The sequence below is a fragment of the Eleutherodactylus coqui genome, chromosome 12 (genome assembly GCF_035609145.1).
Source record: "Eleutherodactylus coqui strain aEleCoq1 chromosome 12, aEleCoq1.hap1, whole genome shotgun sequence".
Classification (NCBI taxonomy): Eukaryota; Metazoa; Chordata; class Amphibia; order Anura; family Eleutherodactylidae; genus Eleutherodactylus; species Eleutherodactylus coqui.
Window position 1 is genome coordinate 110507921 of NC_089848.1, and position 20069 is coordinate 110527989.

The 20069-nt window shown below is 45.6% G+C and overlaps 1 protein-coding gene across 3 annotated transcripts in view; it reads right to left on the reverse strand.

Moving 5' to 3' along the window:
* Window positions 1-978: 978 nt before the first annotated feature.
* WAC (WW domain containing adaptor with coiled-coil) overlaps window positions 979-20069 on the reverse strand; it is a 69811-nt gene continuing 50720 nt past the window's right edge. For 2 of the 3 annotated variants that reach the window (XM_066585086.1, XM_066585089.1), the window contains 7 exons: window positions 12606-12851; window positions 11094-11216; window positions 10765-10913; window positions 6236-6357; window positions 5815-6004; window positions 3511-3638; window positions 979-2122 (listed from right to left, as the gene is read on the reverse strand). In XM_066585086.1, coding sequence (XP_066441183.1) covers window positions 2053-2122; window positions 3511-3638; window positions 5815-6004; window positions 6236-6357; window positions 10765-10913; window positions 11094-11216; window positions 12606-12851 — 1028 coding nt within the window. In that variant the 3' untranslated portion in view covers window positions 979-2052. The remainder of the gene's footprint in view (window positions 2123-3510; window positions 3639-5814; window positions 6005-6235; window positions 6358-10764; window positions 10914-11093; window positions 11217-12605; window positions 12852-20069) is intronic. The other variant, XM_066585087.1, reaches the window with a different exon arrangement.

Sequence of the window (20069 nt, forward strand, 5' to 3'; positions counted from 1 at the left end):
CTCCACAACATAGTCACACTTCCTGCCTGGTCGCCAGATTTATCGTCAATAGAACAAGTATGGGACCCCAATTTCAACAGCCTATGAGTTTGCACGTTCTAGAGGCTCTGTTGCAGCAAATGTGGAGCGATGTGCAGCAGAATAGAATACAGAACTTGTATACCTCCATGCCCGCCCGCATCACATCTTGTACCCAAGCTAGAGGCAGTACAACAGGTACTAGAGCCTCCATGCTTGCCCGTATCACATCTTGTATCCAAGCTAGAGGCGGTACAACAGGTTACTAGAGCCTCTATGTCTGCCTGTATCACATCTTATATTCAAGCTAGAGGTGGTACAACAGGGTACTAGAGCCTTCATACCTGCCCGTAACACATCTGGTATCCAAGCTAGAGGCGGTACAACAGGGTCCTAGAGCCTCCATGCTCACCTGTATCAAATCTTGTATAAAAGGTAGAAGCGGTACAACCGGGTACTAGAGCCTCCATGCCCGCCTGTATCACATCTTGTATCCAAGCTACTGGCGGTACAACAGGGTACTAGAGCCTCCATGCTCACCTGTATCAAATCTTGTATAAAAGGTAGAAGCGGTACAACCGGGTACTAGAGCCTCCATGCCTGCCCGTATCACATCTTGTTTTCCATAATAAATGATGCTTTTGTAATCACTTATAACAATTTTACAATCACACACAGGAATTTCATTCGATTCTGACAACTCCTTATAGGTGCTTGATCTTTTTTGACAATGCGTGGTTATACCAAAGCAGCTTCACCGAGTACAGCTGTGGCCGGGAGTCAATCACAACAATGGCAAGTACGCCAAATGCCGTCCGTCCGCTGCATTTAAAATACCACTGGTGCTGTGAAAAAAAAAATAATTACATGACGACAACATTTAAAAGTAACACAACCGCCTCTCACCCCATTAAGGTAATTATAACATGTTGCTAGAATGAAATGAAAGCAAACCGGTCATCTCTTTAAACAGGTTTATTACAACAGATACAGTTCACATCTGACTAGATCGTTTTCTTCTGCTCCCCCACACAAACATTTGAAGATTTAAAGGTTTTTTTTTTTTATTTTACTGATTTCCAAAGGGGCAAAAAAATAAAACAAATCTCTGTATATTGTATGACTGAGCGAGTAATGTGCTTGTAAGCACACGACACGGGTATCCAGCAGTTATCACAAGGCTGCGTGTGGAAAGAACTTTCAATAATTTATACAAGCAAGTTGGTTTGTCGATCAATCACCGCAATGTTAAAGCTACTGTACACAGGAATGAAAAAAAATAGATGGAAAATAAAAAAAAAAAAAAAAAGTGCCATCGCAACTGTGCCGTTAAGGAGGAAACTTAAGATGCGTGGGAAGAAGTCGTCTAGTTCATCGGGAGGAACACTTCCAGGAATATATTTAAATTGCAGAAAAAATAAAATATATATATATATAACGTAATGAAGCACTGAGGCCGGGGTGAGAGAATGACGTCTAGCACAAATGCTTTGTACACTGCCCAAACTGTTGGAAATTACGTCAGACACAGATACATTTTGCTTGGTGCTGGTATCTAAATTTCTGGAGGAGGAGAAAAAAAAAATAAAAAAAGCAAGATTTCTGAATGATAAATTAATAAAAAAAAAAATATATATATATATAACGGCTAATTTTGCAGACAAGCTTACATGAAGGCTAGGGTCGTTTACCACCTCAGCATTGATTAGTTTTGGATGTCAAAGCTCTGATACACACATGGGCATCCCCCATGGCTTCAATCTACAAAACATATTTACAACGTGAAGGATACATCTACAAGAAATCTACATTTCAAGGAGGGGTTTTTGTTTTGTTTTTTGTTTTATTATTTTTTTTATACAAATCACGCTTGTATTCTTCCCCCCTGAATTGACGCCCTCCGAGTCCTGCACCCTCCGAAGTGTCCGCTGCCCGACTCAACGGTCCAAAGTCTACTCGTTTGCAGCTCAAAAGTGTTGAGTCCAGGCTCCGCTCTGCTTTACAGTCCCCAAGTCCACGTGCAAGACCAACTCTTCACACCATGAAGGAATTCTGATTTTTAAGTTTTTCAAGTTCTTTAATTTGCTGTCTCAAAAACAGTATCCTGAGGAGAGAAAGAGCAAGCGTCATAATAAGAGAAGACAGTACTAGGCTCAATGAGATAACGGCCTCTAAACTCAGGGCTCAGCCACGTTACTAAACAAGTTTTTTTTAAATTTTACTTTTAAACAAGAGGGGAGAACACACGAAGGAAAAAGAAAAAAGACATTTTGTAAATAGTTAAAAAGAGATAATTCTTTTTCATGTCTCTGTAGGTGAACCTGCAATCCTATGACTGCTAACACTACACTGCAGCACTTCTGTACTACAATGCATAATAACTTATCCTAGTGATCACAGTCTATGGCAGACTTGAATGCCACTGACTGGCAACTACTTGCCATGCCAACTGATTGGCTCTCTGATAACATGGCAGCGAGCTGAAGTAGTAATGGGGGGGGGGAGGGGTTGAGGGAACAGCCCATTTCTGTAAACCGTTTACATGCTGCAATCAACATTGATCCTGACATGTAAGGGGTTAACAGTGGGGATCAGAGTTAATCACTGAATACTGCTACTTCAACGGGAGACTGCCTATAAGTCAAAGCCAGTCCCCGGCTGCAGATAGCACAGGCTCAGTTTCTGAGTTTGTACCATCCAAAGGACACAAGTGTATTTCGATTTACCGAACCGCCTTCTCGCCCAAGGTGTAAAAAATCACAGCTTCAGTGCCCGTCTAGTTCACATGTGCATACTTGTTGCAAAAATATGGAGAACAAAAAAAAAATTACCAAATACAGCAAAAAAAATCTTAAATATTTAAATAGAAAAAGATGGAACAAACAGATGAAAAGCGAACAAATCAAAATACGGAAAATAAAAAAAATTTAAAAAAAGAATTGGAGAAAATAAAGGAAACTATTGTGCATCTGTTTATATTTACATCCAAGTCTAAATTATTCCTTTTGGACACAAAACCAAAGTAACGGCCTAATGTATAGAGATGGGTAAATGAAATGTTCTACAGTAAGACCAAAGCCAGATGGCCCCCATTCTAGTTCATGGGGTTCCCATGAGGCTCCATTTGTGTCCATCATGTGACAGACGCATCCTGTTTTTCTGACCCGAAGTAGATGTGAATCAAGCTCTGCCCTCCGTTTCGGCCAGGTTCCTATACGATTCATTGGGATACATTAATTGACCAGAAATAGATGTAAAAATCTAAAGTTGTCCAAAAATGAATTCACATGCAGCCCGAGGAGCAGAGATGGCCGTTTACTGGGTGTGTGGCCATGGTGATCTCGCTGTATGCCACTTCACACTGTGGGATTATACCAGTTACCGAAAAGCTTAGGTGTCTTTATAAAGTTACACTAATGTGACCAGAGCCGCGCCGCTGTCCGGTCTGAAATCTGCCATTGTGGAGACCAAAATAAGAAGCGTCATACAAACCTCTGCTCACGCAGAGTCGCTTGAATTTCACATACTCGAACTAAAGACCTTAAATTTTTCAACTCTGTACAAATTTCTGACATGTGAATGCTCCCCATGTTGTGAGCTTCTTCACGCAACCTTGCAGCCTACAGAGGAAACAAAAATAGTTCTGAGTTTATTTCCTGTTACTTCAAAAAGCACCAACTTATTCCACGGCGCGGTCACAGTTTACACCCCTCCATGTTCCCAGCGGGTGTCACCATCCAATTTCCACATTTTGTTAATCTACACGGGTTTATTAGTGTTTCATGAAATTAACCTGATTAGTAGTTAAGATTTTTTATCTATTTTTGAGTACGAGAGAAAACCCACATAAATCCTTAATTGGATTTGAGCAGACGACCCAAATGCTGCCAATCATTGCGCTACCATACTGCCATTTAGAATGAGCCAACTCCATGCAAACAGGCGTTTCTGTAGTTCATACCTACGTTACTCGGGGTGCTAAATCACAATAAATCTTCATGATCAGAGGAGGAAGCAGAAGTTAATAGACTATTCCGGTACTAGGACGTTATCCCCCATTCACAGGGTAGAAGATAGTCTGATTGGATCTGTTGGGGTAACCGTAGTCAGACCCCTGCCTGAGTCTGAGGATCCCATATACCTCTGAATGAACGGACTGATGACCATGCATGCACACTGACACTCTACTCCTTTCAGTGGGACTGATGGAAATGTCCGAGCACCTGTACTCTGCCTTCTCCGGTACTCCCAACCAAAGGAGTCGGTTCATTCAGGGGTATATGGGAGCCCATTCTCTGGATCGGTGAGGGTCCCAGGAGTCAGACTGCCACCAATCAGAAGGCAAACTGCTATTCTGTGGATAAGAGAAAGAAGGCTCTTCTGTAAGATGACGTTAAGAGCTCTTACGAAGTTATGGCGATACGATGCAAATACAATATTATTTTCTTGGAGAGTCGGGGAAGAAACCTCAACTTTGTCAATCTACGTTTTGGTTTATATATAGCGTTACTCATGAAACGTAAAGGACATGATACATTTTTCTCTACGGATAGGTACAATTACGACAAATACCAAAATTATGGCTTTTGGGATTTTTTGTTTAGATTTTTCCACATTAAAATTTTTTTTTTTGGGGGGGGGGGGGGGGGGTTTCTCTTCAGCATCGCTGCATTTAAAGTTCAATAACTTTATTTTTCCAAAGTCTGACTGTTGGCAGTAAAAGAAACCAAGTCATCTTGTAGATATGAGACCTTCTAATGGCCAACAAAAATACATGATATTGCAAGCTTCCGAACTACCCCGAGTAGGTAGGAAAGCTCGCTGTAACATCATGTATTCTGTTAGTTATTAAACTGTCTCAGATCTACAAGATGACTTGGTTTCTCCTGCTGGGAACAATCACAATTTGCTCTACTAGCCAACACAGTACTAAACTCTTCTCGTTTTAGTTTTCCATTGATGGAGCTCCGTGAGGGCTTGGGACAAGCTGTAGTTTTTATTGATAACATTTAGAGGTTTACATGACATTTACGATTACTTTTATTGGTAAAATGAAACAAAAAAAAAAGTTTACTTTTTTTTTTTTTAAGGCTCTGCAGTGCAGGATAAAAAGGGCATTCAGTTTATTGTATGGGTCAACACGGATGCAAGGATTCCAAATGAGAGACTGAAGTGTGGCTTTTTTTTATGCTTCACACATTTATGCCCTTGTAGGGGCTTTGAACCTGCAATGCTATAATCACACTAATAAATTGCAGTACTTTTGTACTGCAATGCATTATCACTTCTCATAGCGATCACAGGCTATGGCAAATCCGGATGCCATTGTGTTGCATCCGTTTGACATGGAAACACACGGCCCTCCGCAATTACATAGCGAAGGGCCGATGACATCACAGAGAGCATGCCCTTCCGTCTTTGAATCCTTTACAAGCAGTGATCAACACTGATCACATGTAAGGGATTAACAGTGGGGATTGGTGCGCTCACTGATCCAAGCTGTTGCAGTGGGAGGCTAGCTTTTCAGCTCAAACTCAGCCCACCCACATAACCTAAGTGTATGCGCCTTTGCAGCAACTGCTTCCCACCAAGCATGTACATTTATGCCCTGGAGCACAGGAAAAGTGAGCTATTATTCTGTATCACAGGTGCTCAGCTAAGACGTTACACGGGGGGGGGGGGGGCATTCTTTGCAGCAACGCAAAAAAAGGCAAGTAGAGTCAGAATTCAGCGGGTAGACATCACATCTTCAGACCTCCGAACACTAATTGAGGAATTACAGGAGATAAAAGTTACCTGTTTCTCTGCATGATCTGCAGGCCAGCCTTGAACATGCTTTATAAGGTTTTCATTGAAGTAGGCAGCTAGCGTTGGCGTCAGCGAACACGAGGATGACCGCGCAGACGTGCTCTGCGTTACAGATGACGTGCTGGATGCACAAGTGCTGGAGGTATGGTTTGGACTGGGAGACGGGCTTCTCTGACTACTACAGCGAGATTAATGAAACCAGATTAAGGTAAAAAAATAAAAACATTACTTGAGCAACGCTTTATGTAAAGAGGGGTTTTCTGCCCCCTCCCCCCCAGAGCCACACTTTTATGGTTCCCAACAACAGCTCTGAGTTATAAAGAAAATCTAAGCTAAACTACCTTATAAATATAACACATAGGATCATCATAACAGCGGCTCCCCGGGAGTCCCAGAGCCGGTAACTTACCTTTGTCGTTGAAGGTTTCGTGGGGAAGTGGGTTCATGTCCTTGGGGTTTGTCAGCAGTCACGCTCTGCTGAGGGACAGTCTGTGTAGATGGTCCTTGCTTAGCACCAACCGTGGTGTTGGCCTACGGAGACAGACACCATCATTTTATTTTCACTGGTTAGAAACAAACGCTGAAAAATAAGCATCTGGCAAAAACATTCACAATGCGCCCGATTGTGTATATGGAGTCACTAGGCAGGTCAGTCTACCAGGGTCTCCCATCAAACAAGCCAAAAAAAAAACCCCACTACACAGGGCACCCTTAGTACTTGTCCTAATATATAGTGGACCCAGACATGACTACACAGCGCACCCTTAGTACTTGTCCTAATATATAGTGGACCCAGACATGACTACACAGGGCACCCTTAGTACTTGTCCTAATATATAGTGGACCCAGACATGACTACACAGTGCACCCTTAGAACTTGTCCTAATATATAGTGGACCAGACATGGCTACACAGGGCACCCTTAGTACTTGTCCTAATATATAGTGGACCCAGACATGGCTACACAGTGCACCCTTAGTACTTGTCCTAATATATAGTGGACCCAGACATGGCTACACAGGGCACCCTTAGTACTTGTCCTAATATATAGGGGACCCAGACATGACTACACAGTGCACCCTTAGTACTTATCCTAATATATAGGGGACCCAGACATGACTGCACAGTGCATCCTTAGTACTTGTCCTAATATATAGTGGACCCAGGCATGACTACACAGTGCACCCTTAGTACTTGTCCTAATATATAGGGGACCCAGACATGACTACACAGTGCACCCTTAGTACTTGTCCTAATATATAGGGGACCCAGACATGACTGCACAGTGCACCCTTAGTACTTGTCCTAATATATAGTGGACACAGACATGGCTACACAGTGCACCCTTAGTACTTGTCCTAATATATAGGGGACCTAGACATGACTACACAGTGCACCCTTAGTACTTGTCCTAATATATAGGGGACCCAGAAACGACTACATAGGGCACCCCTAGTACTTGTCCTAATATATAGGGGACCCAGAAACGACTACACAGGGCACCCTTAGTACTTGTCCTAATATATAGGGGACCCAGGCATGACTACACAGGGCACCCTTAGTACTTGTCCCAATATAGAGGGGACCCAGAAATGACTACACAGGGCACCCTTAGTACTTGTCCTAATATATAGGGGACCCAGGCATGACTACACAGGGCACCCTTAGTACTTGTCCTAATATATAGTGGACCCAGAAATGACTACACAGGGCACCCTTAGTACTTGTCCTAATATATAGGGGACCCAGGCATGACTACACAGGGCACCCTTAGTACTTGTCCTAATATATAGGGGACCCAGAAATGACTACACAGGACACCCTTAGTACTTGTCCTAATATATAGGGGACCCAGAAATGACTACACAGGGCACCCTTAGTACTTGTCCTAATATATAGTGGACCCAGAAATGACTACACAGGGCACCCTTAGTACTTGTCCTAATATATAGGGGACCCAGGCATGACTACACAGGGCACCCTTAGTACTTGTCCTAATATATAGGGGACCCAGAAATGACTACACAGGACACCCTTAGTACTTGTCCTAATATATAGGGGACCCAGGCATGACTACACAGGGCACCCTTAGTACTTGTCCTAATATATAGGGGACCCAGAAATGACTACACAGGACACCCTTAGTACTTGTCCTAATATATAGGGGACCTAGCCTTGGCTACACAGTGCAGCCGTAGTAATTGTCCTAATATATAGGGGACCCAGAAATGACTACACGGGGCACCCTTAGTACTTGTCCTAATATATAAGGGACCCAGAAATGACTACACAGGGCACCCTTAGTACTTGTCCTAATATATAGTGGACCCAGGCATGACTACACAGGGCACCCTTAGTACTTGTCCTAATATATAGGGGACCCAGAAATGACTACACGGGGCACCCTTAGTACTTGTCCTAATATATAGGGGACCCAGAAATGACTACACAGTGCACCCTTAGTACTTGTCCTAATATATAGGGGAGACAGACATGACTACACAGGGCACCCTTAGTACTTGTCCTAATATATAGTGGACCAGACATGGCTACACAGTGCACCCTCAGTACTTGTCCTAGTATATGGGGACCAGACATGATTACACATGGCGCCCTTAGTACTTGTCCTAATATATAGGGGACCCAGACATGACTACACAGGGTACCCTTAGTACTTGTCCCAATATAGAGGGGACCACCAGACATGGCTCCACAGGGCACCCTTAGTACTTGTCCTAATATATAGTGGACCCAGGCATGACTACACAGGGCACCCTTAGTACTTGTCCTAATATATAGGGGACCCAGGCATGACTACACAGGGCACCCTTAGTACTTGTCCTAATATATAGGGGACCCAGAAATGACTACACAGGACACCCTTAGTACTTGTCCTAATATATAGGGGACCCAGGCATGACTACACAGGGCACCCTTAGTACTTGTCCTAATATATAGGGGACCCAGAAATGACTACACAGGACACCCTTAGTACTTGTCCTAATATATAGGGGACCTAGCCTTGGCTACACAGTGCAGCCGTAGTAATTGTCCTAATATATAGGGGACCCAGAAATGACTACACGGGGCACCCTTAGTACTTGTCCTAATATATAAGGGACCCAGAAATGACTACACAGGGCACCCTTAGTACTTGTCCTAATATATAGTGGACCCAGGCATGACTACACAGGGCACCCTTAGTACTTGTCCTAATATATAGGGGACCCAGAAATGACTACACGGGGCACCCTTAGTACTTGTCCTAATATATAGGGGACCCAGAAATGACTACACAGTGCACCCTTAGTACTTGTCCTAATATATAGGGGAGACAGACATGACTACACAGGGCACCCTTAGTACTTGTCCTAATATATAGTGGACCAGACATGGCTACACAGTGCACCCTCAGTACTTGTCCTAGTATATGGGGACCAGACATGATTACACATGGCGCCCTTAGTACTTGTCCTAATATATAGGGGACCCAGACATGACTACACAGGGTACCCTTAGTACTTGTCCCAATATAGAGGGGACCACCAGACATGGCTCCACAGGGCACCCTTAGTACTTGTCCTAATATATAGTGGACCCAGGCATGACTACACAGGGCACCCTTAGTACTTGTCCTAATATATAGGGGACCCAGGCATGACTACACAGGGCACCCTTAGTACTTGTCCTAATATAGAGGGGACCAGACATGGCTACATAGGGAAGCCTTAGTACTTGGCCTAATATATAGGGGACCAGACAAGGCTACACAGGGAAGCCTTAGTACTTGTCCTAATATATAGACCAGACATGACTACACAGTGCACCCTTCATACTTGTCTTAATATATAGAGGCCCAGACATGACTACACATGGCGCCCTTAGTACTTGGCCTAATATATAGGGGACCAGATATGACTACACAGGGCACCCTTAGTACTTGGCCAAATATATAGACAAGACATAACTACACAGGGCACCCGTAGTACGATTCCTCGTAAGTGTACGTCCTGGCAGGGGGGGTACTTGTATTGTGTCATTTATGCTGCATGATTAACGCTGTAAATAAACGGTTTCTCTTCCTGTCATCATAAAAAAAAAATATATATAAAAGTTTTACAATATAGTTTATGTACCCAAAAATGGCACTAATGAAAACTACAGTTCGCCACTCAAAAAACAAGCCCTTATACAGCCGCGTCGACGGAAAAGTAAAAGTTTTAACTTTTGAAAAATGAAGATAAAAATCGGCCAAAAATCGTTGCGTCCTTAAGCCCAAAATAGGCCGTGTCCTTAAGGGGTTAATGGATCAGTTTTTGTGAACTTCACGAAGTAGAATATACAGATCTGTCACAAACTGGTGAGAAATGGAAGAGTTACAGAAACCGATGAAAGCGTCTGACAGACCGATCACTTATCCGTTTTGCTTCAGTTTCTCATCAGTTCGTTTTAAGTTCTACAATGTATGTGTTAAAAAAACGATTAGCAACATGATGTCCTCATGCCTGAAGGCTCCACTCATCAAACTGTACACTACATGTATGGAAATGTACCATCTTTCCCTTTATGTGTCATAGTCACTAATGTATTTAAAAGATTCCAAAAAAAAAAAAAAAAGCGCAGCCATTATACTTGTGTTTGGGAGGTAGAATAGCGTAGCATTCTGCACTTTTCTGTTCCACAACATAAGGGAGCGCCAACGTAGTCGGCAATACGCACGTCTTTACCACATCTGACCAGTTATAATCTAGGAGCACATCAGGCAGTATGTGCATTAGACTGATGGCTAAAGCGTGATGTGAATAGCCCCCCTTCAAAGGAAAGATACCCAGCAACCTTCAGTTCTGGAGTGTTAAGGGGAGTATTTGTTACTCTCCTCATGCCACAAACACAGTAGACGAGAAGTTGAACATACAAGAACGAACAGCGGCGCATTACCTTTGGCTGTGAAGATACGGACGTTGTGTTTATCAGGGGCTTGTGAGGAACGGTGTTTGTCTGCGGTGTGCTGATTCGGGGGGACACATACGATCTTGGTGAGGAGGCATCGGATGTCAGAGACATAGGCGACTGATTGGACTGTGTTGCTGAAGAAGAAGAAAAAGGAAAATTACAGCATTTAGTTCATTAGCCTCTGGAATAGAAAAGCTGCAGACGCCACGAAACCAGAACAGATACCAGGATAGCGGTCACACAGTACCCAAACACGAGATTCAGCCAGCTGGTTAGAAAGGTGACATCCAGAATGAACAGAGGCCAACGCTCACCTTGTGCAGACAGCTGTGCGACTTGGGAGATTAGAGACGTGATGTTGAAAGCGGAGGGCCCAGCAGTAATGAACTTGTGTAGTATCGATTGTAAAGAAGCTTGTGTCACAGCAGCTGTAAGGACTAGAAGTACAGATCCGGGTTAGAATATGTGTGAAGAGGTTAGTGAAAAGTAAAATGCAAGCTGCACCCTGTGTAGTGTACGGTCAAATGCAAATGAGTCACTTGCATCAAATTCAGAATAGACTGTGTAGTAAAAGGAATTTACCACTAGGTGGCAGCAAAACCACATTTTTCTCAAAGCACCCATGATATACCAGCAGGTCTTTCCCCATTTCCTACCATCTAATATTGGTCCCTTAACTATGGTATCACTATCTACTCTTATTAACCCTTTGTTCCCCCCCCCTTGCCCTCCTAGCTTGGCCGCACTTAAAAGCCGAAGCTTAAAAACCCGTAGGTGGTTTGGCCGCCGGCATCCCGTTGCAGCTCTCTTTCTCCTTAGAGAGGAGTGAGGACGCAACAGGGGGCGGGGTTGGGGGGGGGGGGGGGGGGGTTGACATGCTGCGGCTGTCAATTTTGTGCCACATGGCCGCTTCCGCCCGGCTTTGCTGCACCAACTTTTGAAAAATCTCATCCACATGGCTGGCTTATCCCGGGATTAGGAGTCGCAGGTGGAATTGCCACAGAAATTCCACACGGAATTTTCGTGGCAAATCCATCCAGTGTAAACCCAAACTAAACGCTCACGACTCACAGCTGTTATCCCTTTAAATACCATTGTAAATTCTGACAGTGGCATATAAATGCACCAACTGGTGTTCAGGTACAACCAGAGACCCCCACTGACCGCTAAAATGAAGGGGGCGGAAGTTTTCAGGCAAGCGATGCGCCCCTTTGGAAAAAGTTTAAGCTTAACGAGCTCAGCCACAGTTTGAAGAGCGGCTCATAAACCTCTATGTGACAGTCTCCATTTGCCGAGGAGTGACTAATCACAGCCACAGAGGACACAGCGCTTGGCTGCGCACTTCTGCCCCTTGATTTCAGTGGTCTCAGCATCTGGACTTCTACTGATTTAACCTTTTGCCATGTCATTAGGAGATACTAAAAGTTTTATAAAAGTGAAGATACTGCTTTAATATTGTTCTTCACTTTGCAAATTCCCAACACACTAATGGGCCATTTACACGGGACGATCACTCAGAATTCGTTAACACAAATTTGAGTGATAATTGTGCAGGAAAAAGGCAAAAAAAAATCAATCGTTTACCATTTGTTCACAAGTAGTTATCGCTGACCCCGAGTCAGCATAAAAACCATCGATTAATCGCAGGCTTGTCCTTAGGTGTAACTGATACCCGCTCTAGAAGGTGAATGTCTGAATGCTCTGCACAACCGCCAACGACCTCAATGGTGATGCCCGCGCTCGTGCAGTTGTTTAGCCGACTGTCACCCCATAAGACACAAACAGCCACACACTGAAAACCCTCAGAAGGGAAGAACATTCAATACCTTCATTAATTTTGGAGATATCCACATTAGAATTATTAATCTGCAGAGTGGCTTGCAAGGCAGGAAGCAGCTGTCGCAGGAGGTTGGGGTCCTGCAATATTGAAGGAATTGGTGATTGTGGCACCGGTGACACAGGGACTGTAGAAGAGGAGGAGGAGGAGGCAGGAGGAGCAGTAGAGGGATTTAGTCCAGGAGCAGATGATGTGGAGGGAGTAGTACACGATGGTTTGTCAGCAGATGACGACTCTGTGGGAATAAAGACGACACTTATTAGATACACTCTTTACAGAATCCTTATACAAATGTCCGCTTAACCTCTAAAATAGCAAACATTCAGTCCCCTTAAGGGGGTTTACCAGAATATCAAGTTATAAGAGGGGCTAGCTTGCTGATCTGCAGGGGTCTCACCGCTGGTGACTGCAGGCAGCCACACGTTTTGGCCCGTAGTTGCGTCATGTTGCTGCACACAACTGACATTCCATTTCTCTGAACAGAACGGCCGACATTTATGACGACCGATGTTTATGCCGGTCTGAAAATGAAGTTCGTTGGAGTGAACTGCTCCAAAATAAAAGATGCGCACCTCTTCAGAAAGGTGAGTCATTCTGGTCTGAAATTGAGAAAATGAAGTGTATGCCCATGAGCAAGCGTAATGTGTGCCACAATTATTGGCATTTTTAGCTTTTAAGGGAGTCTGTCAGCTGGAACACGCAGTCCGTACGGCCGGCATGTTATAGAGCCGGACGGATGTATAGTTTATGGGGGAAAGATTCAGTATAAAGCCATCATGACGACATTAAAAGCTGCGCCTGAGATATTTGGCCACAGCTGGCATTGGACATCCCATCTATGGAGAACGCACCAGAACAGGCTACGCTGAAACTATCTTTTTACTCAAATAGTAAAAAAAAAAAAAAAAAAAAATGAAGCCCGCGTGTGTGTACCCGCTCAGATGATGGCTGCTACGTCCCTCTGAGCTGTACCGTCCGATGGGCGGTCCGGTCCCATCAGCGATTGACTGCAGCCACTGTATGTAAAACTGCGCCAAATGTGGAACCTGCTGCAGATTTGCATCAATTTCACCCTCCGCGTTGCGATGAGACCCGCAGTGAGCAACTGACACGGTGTAGATTTAAACCCTGCAGCGCATGCAAGTTCCAGGATGGTATTTTCCTGCGCCACCTGGATGGTATAATCACATGCCCACGGCTCATACTATAAGTGTGGTGGAAAGAAAGCAGACTTTACGCTACACGTGAACATAATCTAAATATCAGAGACCACGCCCACTTCCACTAACCCCACCCACATTCTCCTAAAGTCAGGCAAATGCAGAGAAAAAAAGTTACACATTTAAGTACAAATATGGCTTGTTCTCTAACTTGTGAAGTTTCATGCTGGTGAAGAATAAATCTCCCATAAAGTACATTAAAAATAAAATCAGCACAACAGCATTTCCGAAAATATCCTCTGCCGTTCAAACGTGTCCTGGTGTAGCAAATAGGCGGCTATAAAGGCGCCTTCCGTGGCTGACATCGTATTCTACACAGCGGAACACATTTATGAATCCATCTGATTGTAAAGGCGCTTTTATACATAGCGATTACCGTTAAAAGGGAAAGTGAACGGTAATTGTCTGGTCTAAACGCGAGACGGCGGCGAGCGATAATCATTTGCTTTTTGCTCATTGGTCATTTTCTGCAGGCATCGTTGGCTCCTCCATTTATCGTTTAGTCGCTTTTACTGCAAATACGAAAGTCTGAACAAGGCTCACCTGAACACTCCAACGTGTCTGCCGGCATCAATAGGCCGCATGAGAACCAACGAGCTACCGGTGAGGTCACTTCAAACCAGAATCGGCTGCTCTAAAAAGAGCCCAAGACCGCTCAACCGCACAATGTACAGGTAGGCACGCTCGCGCTACCGATCATCCGCACACCGCCGATACTCTGCCGGTTAGAGCAATAGCAGCCGTGCCAACCGACATGCCGATTGTCAGAGGATCAGACAGAGCAAAAGGGCCGCATCGTCATATCATCCGCATGCCAGATTGTGATCCAGAGTTCTATCGCATTTAGGCCACTCGCCTCCACCTGAAGCCATGTACTTCTGATGCACAGGCGGGGAAAGTGTTCAAGAGTCTGAAAAGCACCATAAATGTAGTGCAAAACCATTCAATATTTTCCATAGTAAATCCGCCCCGGTGCCGCAGGACGTCACACAGAGGGTCTCAATCCCCAAAGCACAGCCTACTCCAATCTCACCAGCCAACAAATTTAGCATTGATTATCAACATTTTGAGGAACACTTTGTTTTCCTGCACCAAGCCAATATTGCAAAGGCTCATAGGTGTCAGAATGATAGCTACCCCCACAAATGACCTCATTTTAAAAACGACACCCCTTAAAGGGGTTGTCTCGCGAAAGCAAGTGGGGTTAAGCACTTCTGTATGGCCATATTAATGCACTTTGTAATGTACATCGTGCATTAAATATGAGCCATACAGAAGTTATTCACTTACCTTCCCTGCGCTGGCATCCTCGTCTCCATGGCTCCGTCTAATTTCAGCGTCTAATCTCCCGATTAGACGCGCTTGCGCAGAAGGGTCTTCTCCCATCTGTTCGGTCCGACACGAGCGGCATTCTGGCTCCGCCCCGTCACATGTGCCGATTCCAGCCAATCAGGAGGCTGGAATAGGCACAAGTGACGGAGGCGGAGCTACGCGATGACACACAGAAGGGGGCGAAGCCAGAATGCCGCTCGTGCCGGGCCGAACAGATGGGAGAAGACCCTTCTGCGCAAGCGCGTCTAATCGGGAGATTAGACGCTGAAATTAGACGGAGCCATGGAGACGGGGATGCCAGCGCAGGGAAGATAAGTGAATAACTTCTGTATGGCTCATATTTAATGCACAATGTACATTACAAAGTGCATTAATATGGCCATACAGAAGTACTTAACCCCACTTGCTTTCGCGAGACAACCCCTTTAATGTATTCACTGGGGGGGGGGGGGGGTCAGGAGTATTTTTATCCCACAGTTTTGTTTTTATTAAGAGTTAATGCAATTTAGAGGAGAAAAACTAAAATTTATTCATTTTTTTCCCCCTTTAGTGCACATGAAAATGAGGATTTACACCCGAAAATGGATCCCCCTGCTTGTCCCGTGTTCAGAAACATACCCATTGTGGCCCTAATTTACTTATAGGACATGTGGCTCGGCCTATAATGGAAGGAACACCCGTTGACTTTCAGGGCACAACTGAATACATTCCAGGCCCCATTGCTCACTTGTGTAGAACAAAAAAAAATTGACCCCCTAAAAATAATCCCCCCCCCCCCACCCCCCTTTCGTTTTCGGCGTTCCCCAAATCTTAGATAAAAGTAATAATGTGAACTGTGTGGTATTTCCGAAGACAGGGGTAACTACGGAGGCTGGTTGGGATGGGCACATGGGGCAGTATAATCAGGTATCCTTCCTCCTCTCATGCTTTTTGGGGGGTATTTCTTGACCCCAGCAGCAGGGTTGGGGTGTAAAAAGTGGCGCTCCGAGTCTCCGTAAACTTGCTGAGGTGCGGCGGTCTCACACAGAAGTCGCTCAACAAGCTGCTCCTGAACTGCATGAAGGCGAGCGTTCCCGGGGCTTCTTGTAAATGAGGTATTACAGGTAGCGGTCTGAATAACGCCGGGCTCACACATCCGTATGTGGAATCCGCTTGCAGAGGTCCGCAGCGAATCCCAGCTGTGAGCCCGGCTGTGGCCCTGTGTACGGCCGCATAATGTACTGCGTATAACTGCGTACTCACATAGGCGGTCATGCGCAGTACACCTTTTTATCGTTTGTACTTCCGTCACTTAGCGATGACGCGACGCCTGCAGCCCGTACACAATGTAGTTAGGTATGGGCTGCAGGTATATCCACGACCATGGAGCAAATGGGATCTAGGTCACGGATTTCCGGCAGATCGCCGTGGGACATCGGAGGACAAGGGTAAGTATTTTCAGCTGCCCTCATGGATCCGATTCATGAGGGCAGCTGAAACTAACTCTCCCCCCCCCCCCCCCCCCCCACACACACACACACACATTTCCGTGATCGCCGCTATCCACGCACATCGGAGCCCCCCATGACAGCATCCAGTCATTGGCACCCTAGCTGATAGCAGGGAGCTGTCACACGCACAGACCCCAGGGCTTTAGTCTACAAGACCGGCGTGTATTAACAGCCCTGTAGATTAAAGCCCAAACACCCAGGGCATGAAAATGCGTATGGGTGGTCACTAAGGGGTAATCACAGCAGTTACCGGCAGATGTCAACTATCAGCCAAACAAGACCGTGAACTACAAAGTGAACCTGCAGTAATTCTCCTCAGTCCCCGACTTCTTGGTATTATCCGTTGTGCTATACACTCTCGCTGAGCACTAGGGGTGGGGGATCCAAGGAAACCCCTTTAACACTACATGGAGTGTACGCTGCTCAGTCCGCTCACCCATGACCGGGCCAGTGTAGGCCGTACACCACTGGCTAAGAGGCGCTGCACACATTGCACACAGCAACAGTCATCTGCCCTCAAGTAGTGGAGCTGCAAAAGCTGGATGGAAACATTTTAAAACCATGAGGAGGAAAAAAAGTAATTAATGAAAGGGCCCTTCCAGGGAGCACACATTTTTCCATCCCTGTCCCCCCTCATCTGACTGCCTGTGACATTTTGGGGTCTTCTGTGTTTCAGCCACTTGCTTCCTCACAGTATAGCCCCCTGTGTCTGATGCTCATCAGGCATCATCTGGAGGCTGACATTTTTTAACTTTCAGATCTATCCCATGATGCATCAGCAGAGCATTGGCTAGAGGGACAGTTTAGCATAATTTTCTACAGTGCCCTAAATAAACTACAACCCATACAGTATACAGTCAGAAGGATGAGCTGTGACCCCCTCTATTACACCTGTGTGATCATCATCAGTAACTGATAGGAGAGTCCCTTTCCCGCTCTAGGCAGAATAAGAAAATCGACTAGTTTCAGACAACATAATCCCAAGTAGATCTAAGATCATATAACTATCTAAGGCAAAAGAGGCCAGTAGTTCCAGAGAGAAAGGAATAACTAAACAAGGTTAACAATAGCTGGCATATATACTGGGGGGCTAGATACATCATGAATGAAGAAGAAAAAAAAAAAAGAAATCACAGGAGTAGCCCTTTAAATAGTTTAGAAACAGCACATGTCCCCTTAAAAGCTGCGGTAGTCACAGGACTAGCATGCTCCCTCTAAAGACACAGACATTTTAATTTCCTGTTCGGTTATCACCAGCAATTTCCTCCTGATGTGGACATCAGCAGGGAGAAAGTAAAGGTCTGCAGTAATTCAAGTCATAATCAACAGCACAGAGCAAATTTTTATTCACATAGTTGGGCACATCTTTAACAGGTTTTTAAAGTGAACCTGTCAGGTGATTTCGCAGTCCTATCTCAAAGAAATATGCTGTAAGTAGAGAACCTGAACTATATGGACTCAAAGGAGTTGTCTCGTGGCAGCAAGTAGGGTTATACACTTCTGTATGGCTCATATTTAATGCACGATGTACATTACAAAGTGCATTAATATGGCCATACAGAAGTTATTCACTTACCTGCTCCGTTGCTAGCGTCCCCGTCTCCATGGCTCCGTCTAATTTTGCTTTCTTCTGGCGTTTTTAGACGCGTTTGCGCTGTGCGGTCTTCTGCCTGGTGAATGGGGCCACTCGTGCCGGAGAGCTGGTCATCGTAGCTCCGCCCCGTCACGTGTGCCGATTCCAGCCAATCAGGAGGCTGGAATCGGCAATGGACCGCACAGAGCCCACGGTGCACCATGGGAGAAGACCCGCGGTGCATCATGGATGAAGATCCCGGCGGCCATCTTGGTGAAGGAAGAAGTAGGAAGAAAGAAGAAGTCGCAGAGCGGGGATTCGGGTAATATATATATATTTTTTAACACATCCCTTGGGTTTGTCCTGCGCCAAACGGGGGGCCTATGGGGGAAAAAAACCCCCGTTTCGGCGCGAGACAACCCCTTTAAGGAATTTGGAGAAGAATTTTCAAGATAAAACAGTAGAGATCCTCATCTGCACAGCGATACAGGGAAAGGTGTCAATCATCCTGTGTGGGCGCGGGAATCAGAACTCTCAGGCCTCATGTCCACGGGGAAAAATCGGGCCCGCTACGGATTCTACATGTAGAATCTGCAGCGGGTCCCTCCTGCCCCGCGGACATGAGCGCTGAAAATAAGAATAAATGAGAATAAACTCACCTCCCATCCGCTCCGTTTCTTCTCTGCATCGCGGCCGGATCTTCTTTTTCGGCCGGCGGATGAATTCGTCACGCCGGCGGCACGTCGTCGACGTGCCGCACGCATGCGCCGGGCACATCCGCCGAGCCGAAGCAAGGGAGATGCGGCCGTGAGGAAGAGAAGACCTTCCCGGCCCGCTGCGGGTGAGTAAATGCTTTTAAATTCCTATTTTAGGTCTCCCGCGGATCCGGACGGCTTCCATAGGCTTCAATAGAAGCCCGCGGGAGACCCGCATGAAAATGGAGCATGGTCCAGATTTTTTCATGCTCCATTTTTTTTAAAATCACTTTTATTGACGATCCGCGGGTATTTATCTACCCGCGGGTGGTCAATGCATCCCTATGGGGTGCGGATCCGCGCGCGGGAGAAGAGTTAAAATCCGCTGCGGATTTTAATTCTTATTTTGCCCGTGGACATGAGCCCTCACAGTCTCTTCTACAAGTCCTGTGAGGATTTGCTACTCAGAAATCCTACTTCAAATCATATAAAGCTATAGATCGCAGATTATCTCCCTCTATCATTTTCTGCTTTCAGGTGATTTTTTTGCAGGCCTATCAGAGAACAGAATATGATCGCGCAAGAGATCGGAGATCTATAGCTTAATATAATTTGAAGCAGGATTTCTGGAAGCAGAGTAAATCCTCACAGGACTCCTAAGAGAAACAGTCCCGGTCATCCCGCCCATGCAGATAACAGACAGCTTTCTCTGCATCTGTGTGTACAGAGAAGGATCTCTGCTGTTTCATCCCAAAAATCCTGCTTCAAATTCTTTAGGCCTCCTGCATACAGGCTGGTCGGACCCTGCATGCAGGATTCTTGCAGCGGCGTTTGACCCGATGCCCCCTGCGTGACCGCCTGCACATGGGCAGGTCGGATTCCCCCATGCGGTATTCCTACAGCGGAGCTTGACCTGGTGCCAGGCCTGCTTACCTGTCCAGCGTCTTCTCCTGTGCTGAGAATGTGCCAGGCGGCACATGCACAGTACAGGGGCCGGACTAAATGTGTCAGCCAGGCAAGCGCAGTTGAGAGGATGCCGCGCCGTCGCCCTTGTGGTGACGGGCCTCCTGAGTCATTCCACAATGGTCGGGGCATGAACAGCTTCCATTGACTTCAATGGAAGGCAGCTGTGCGTATCCCGTG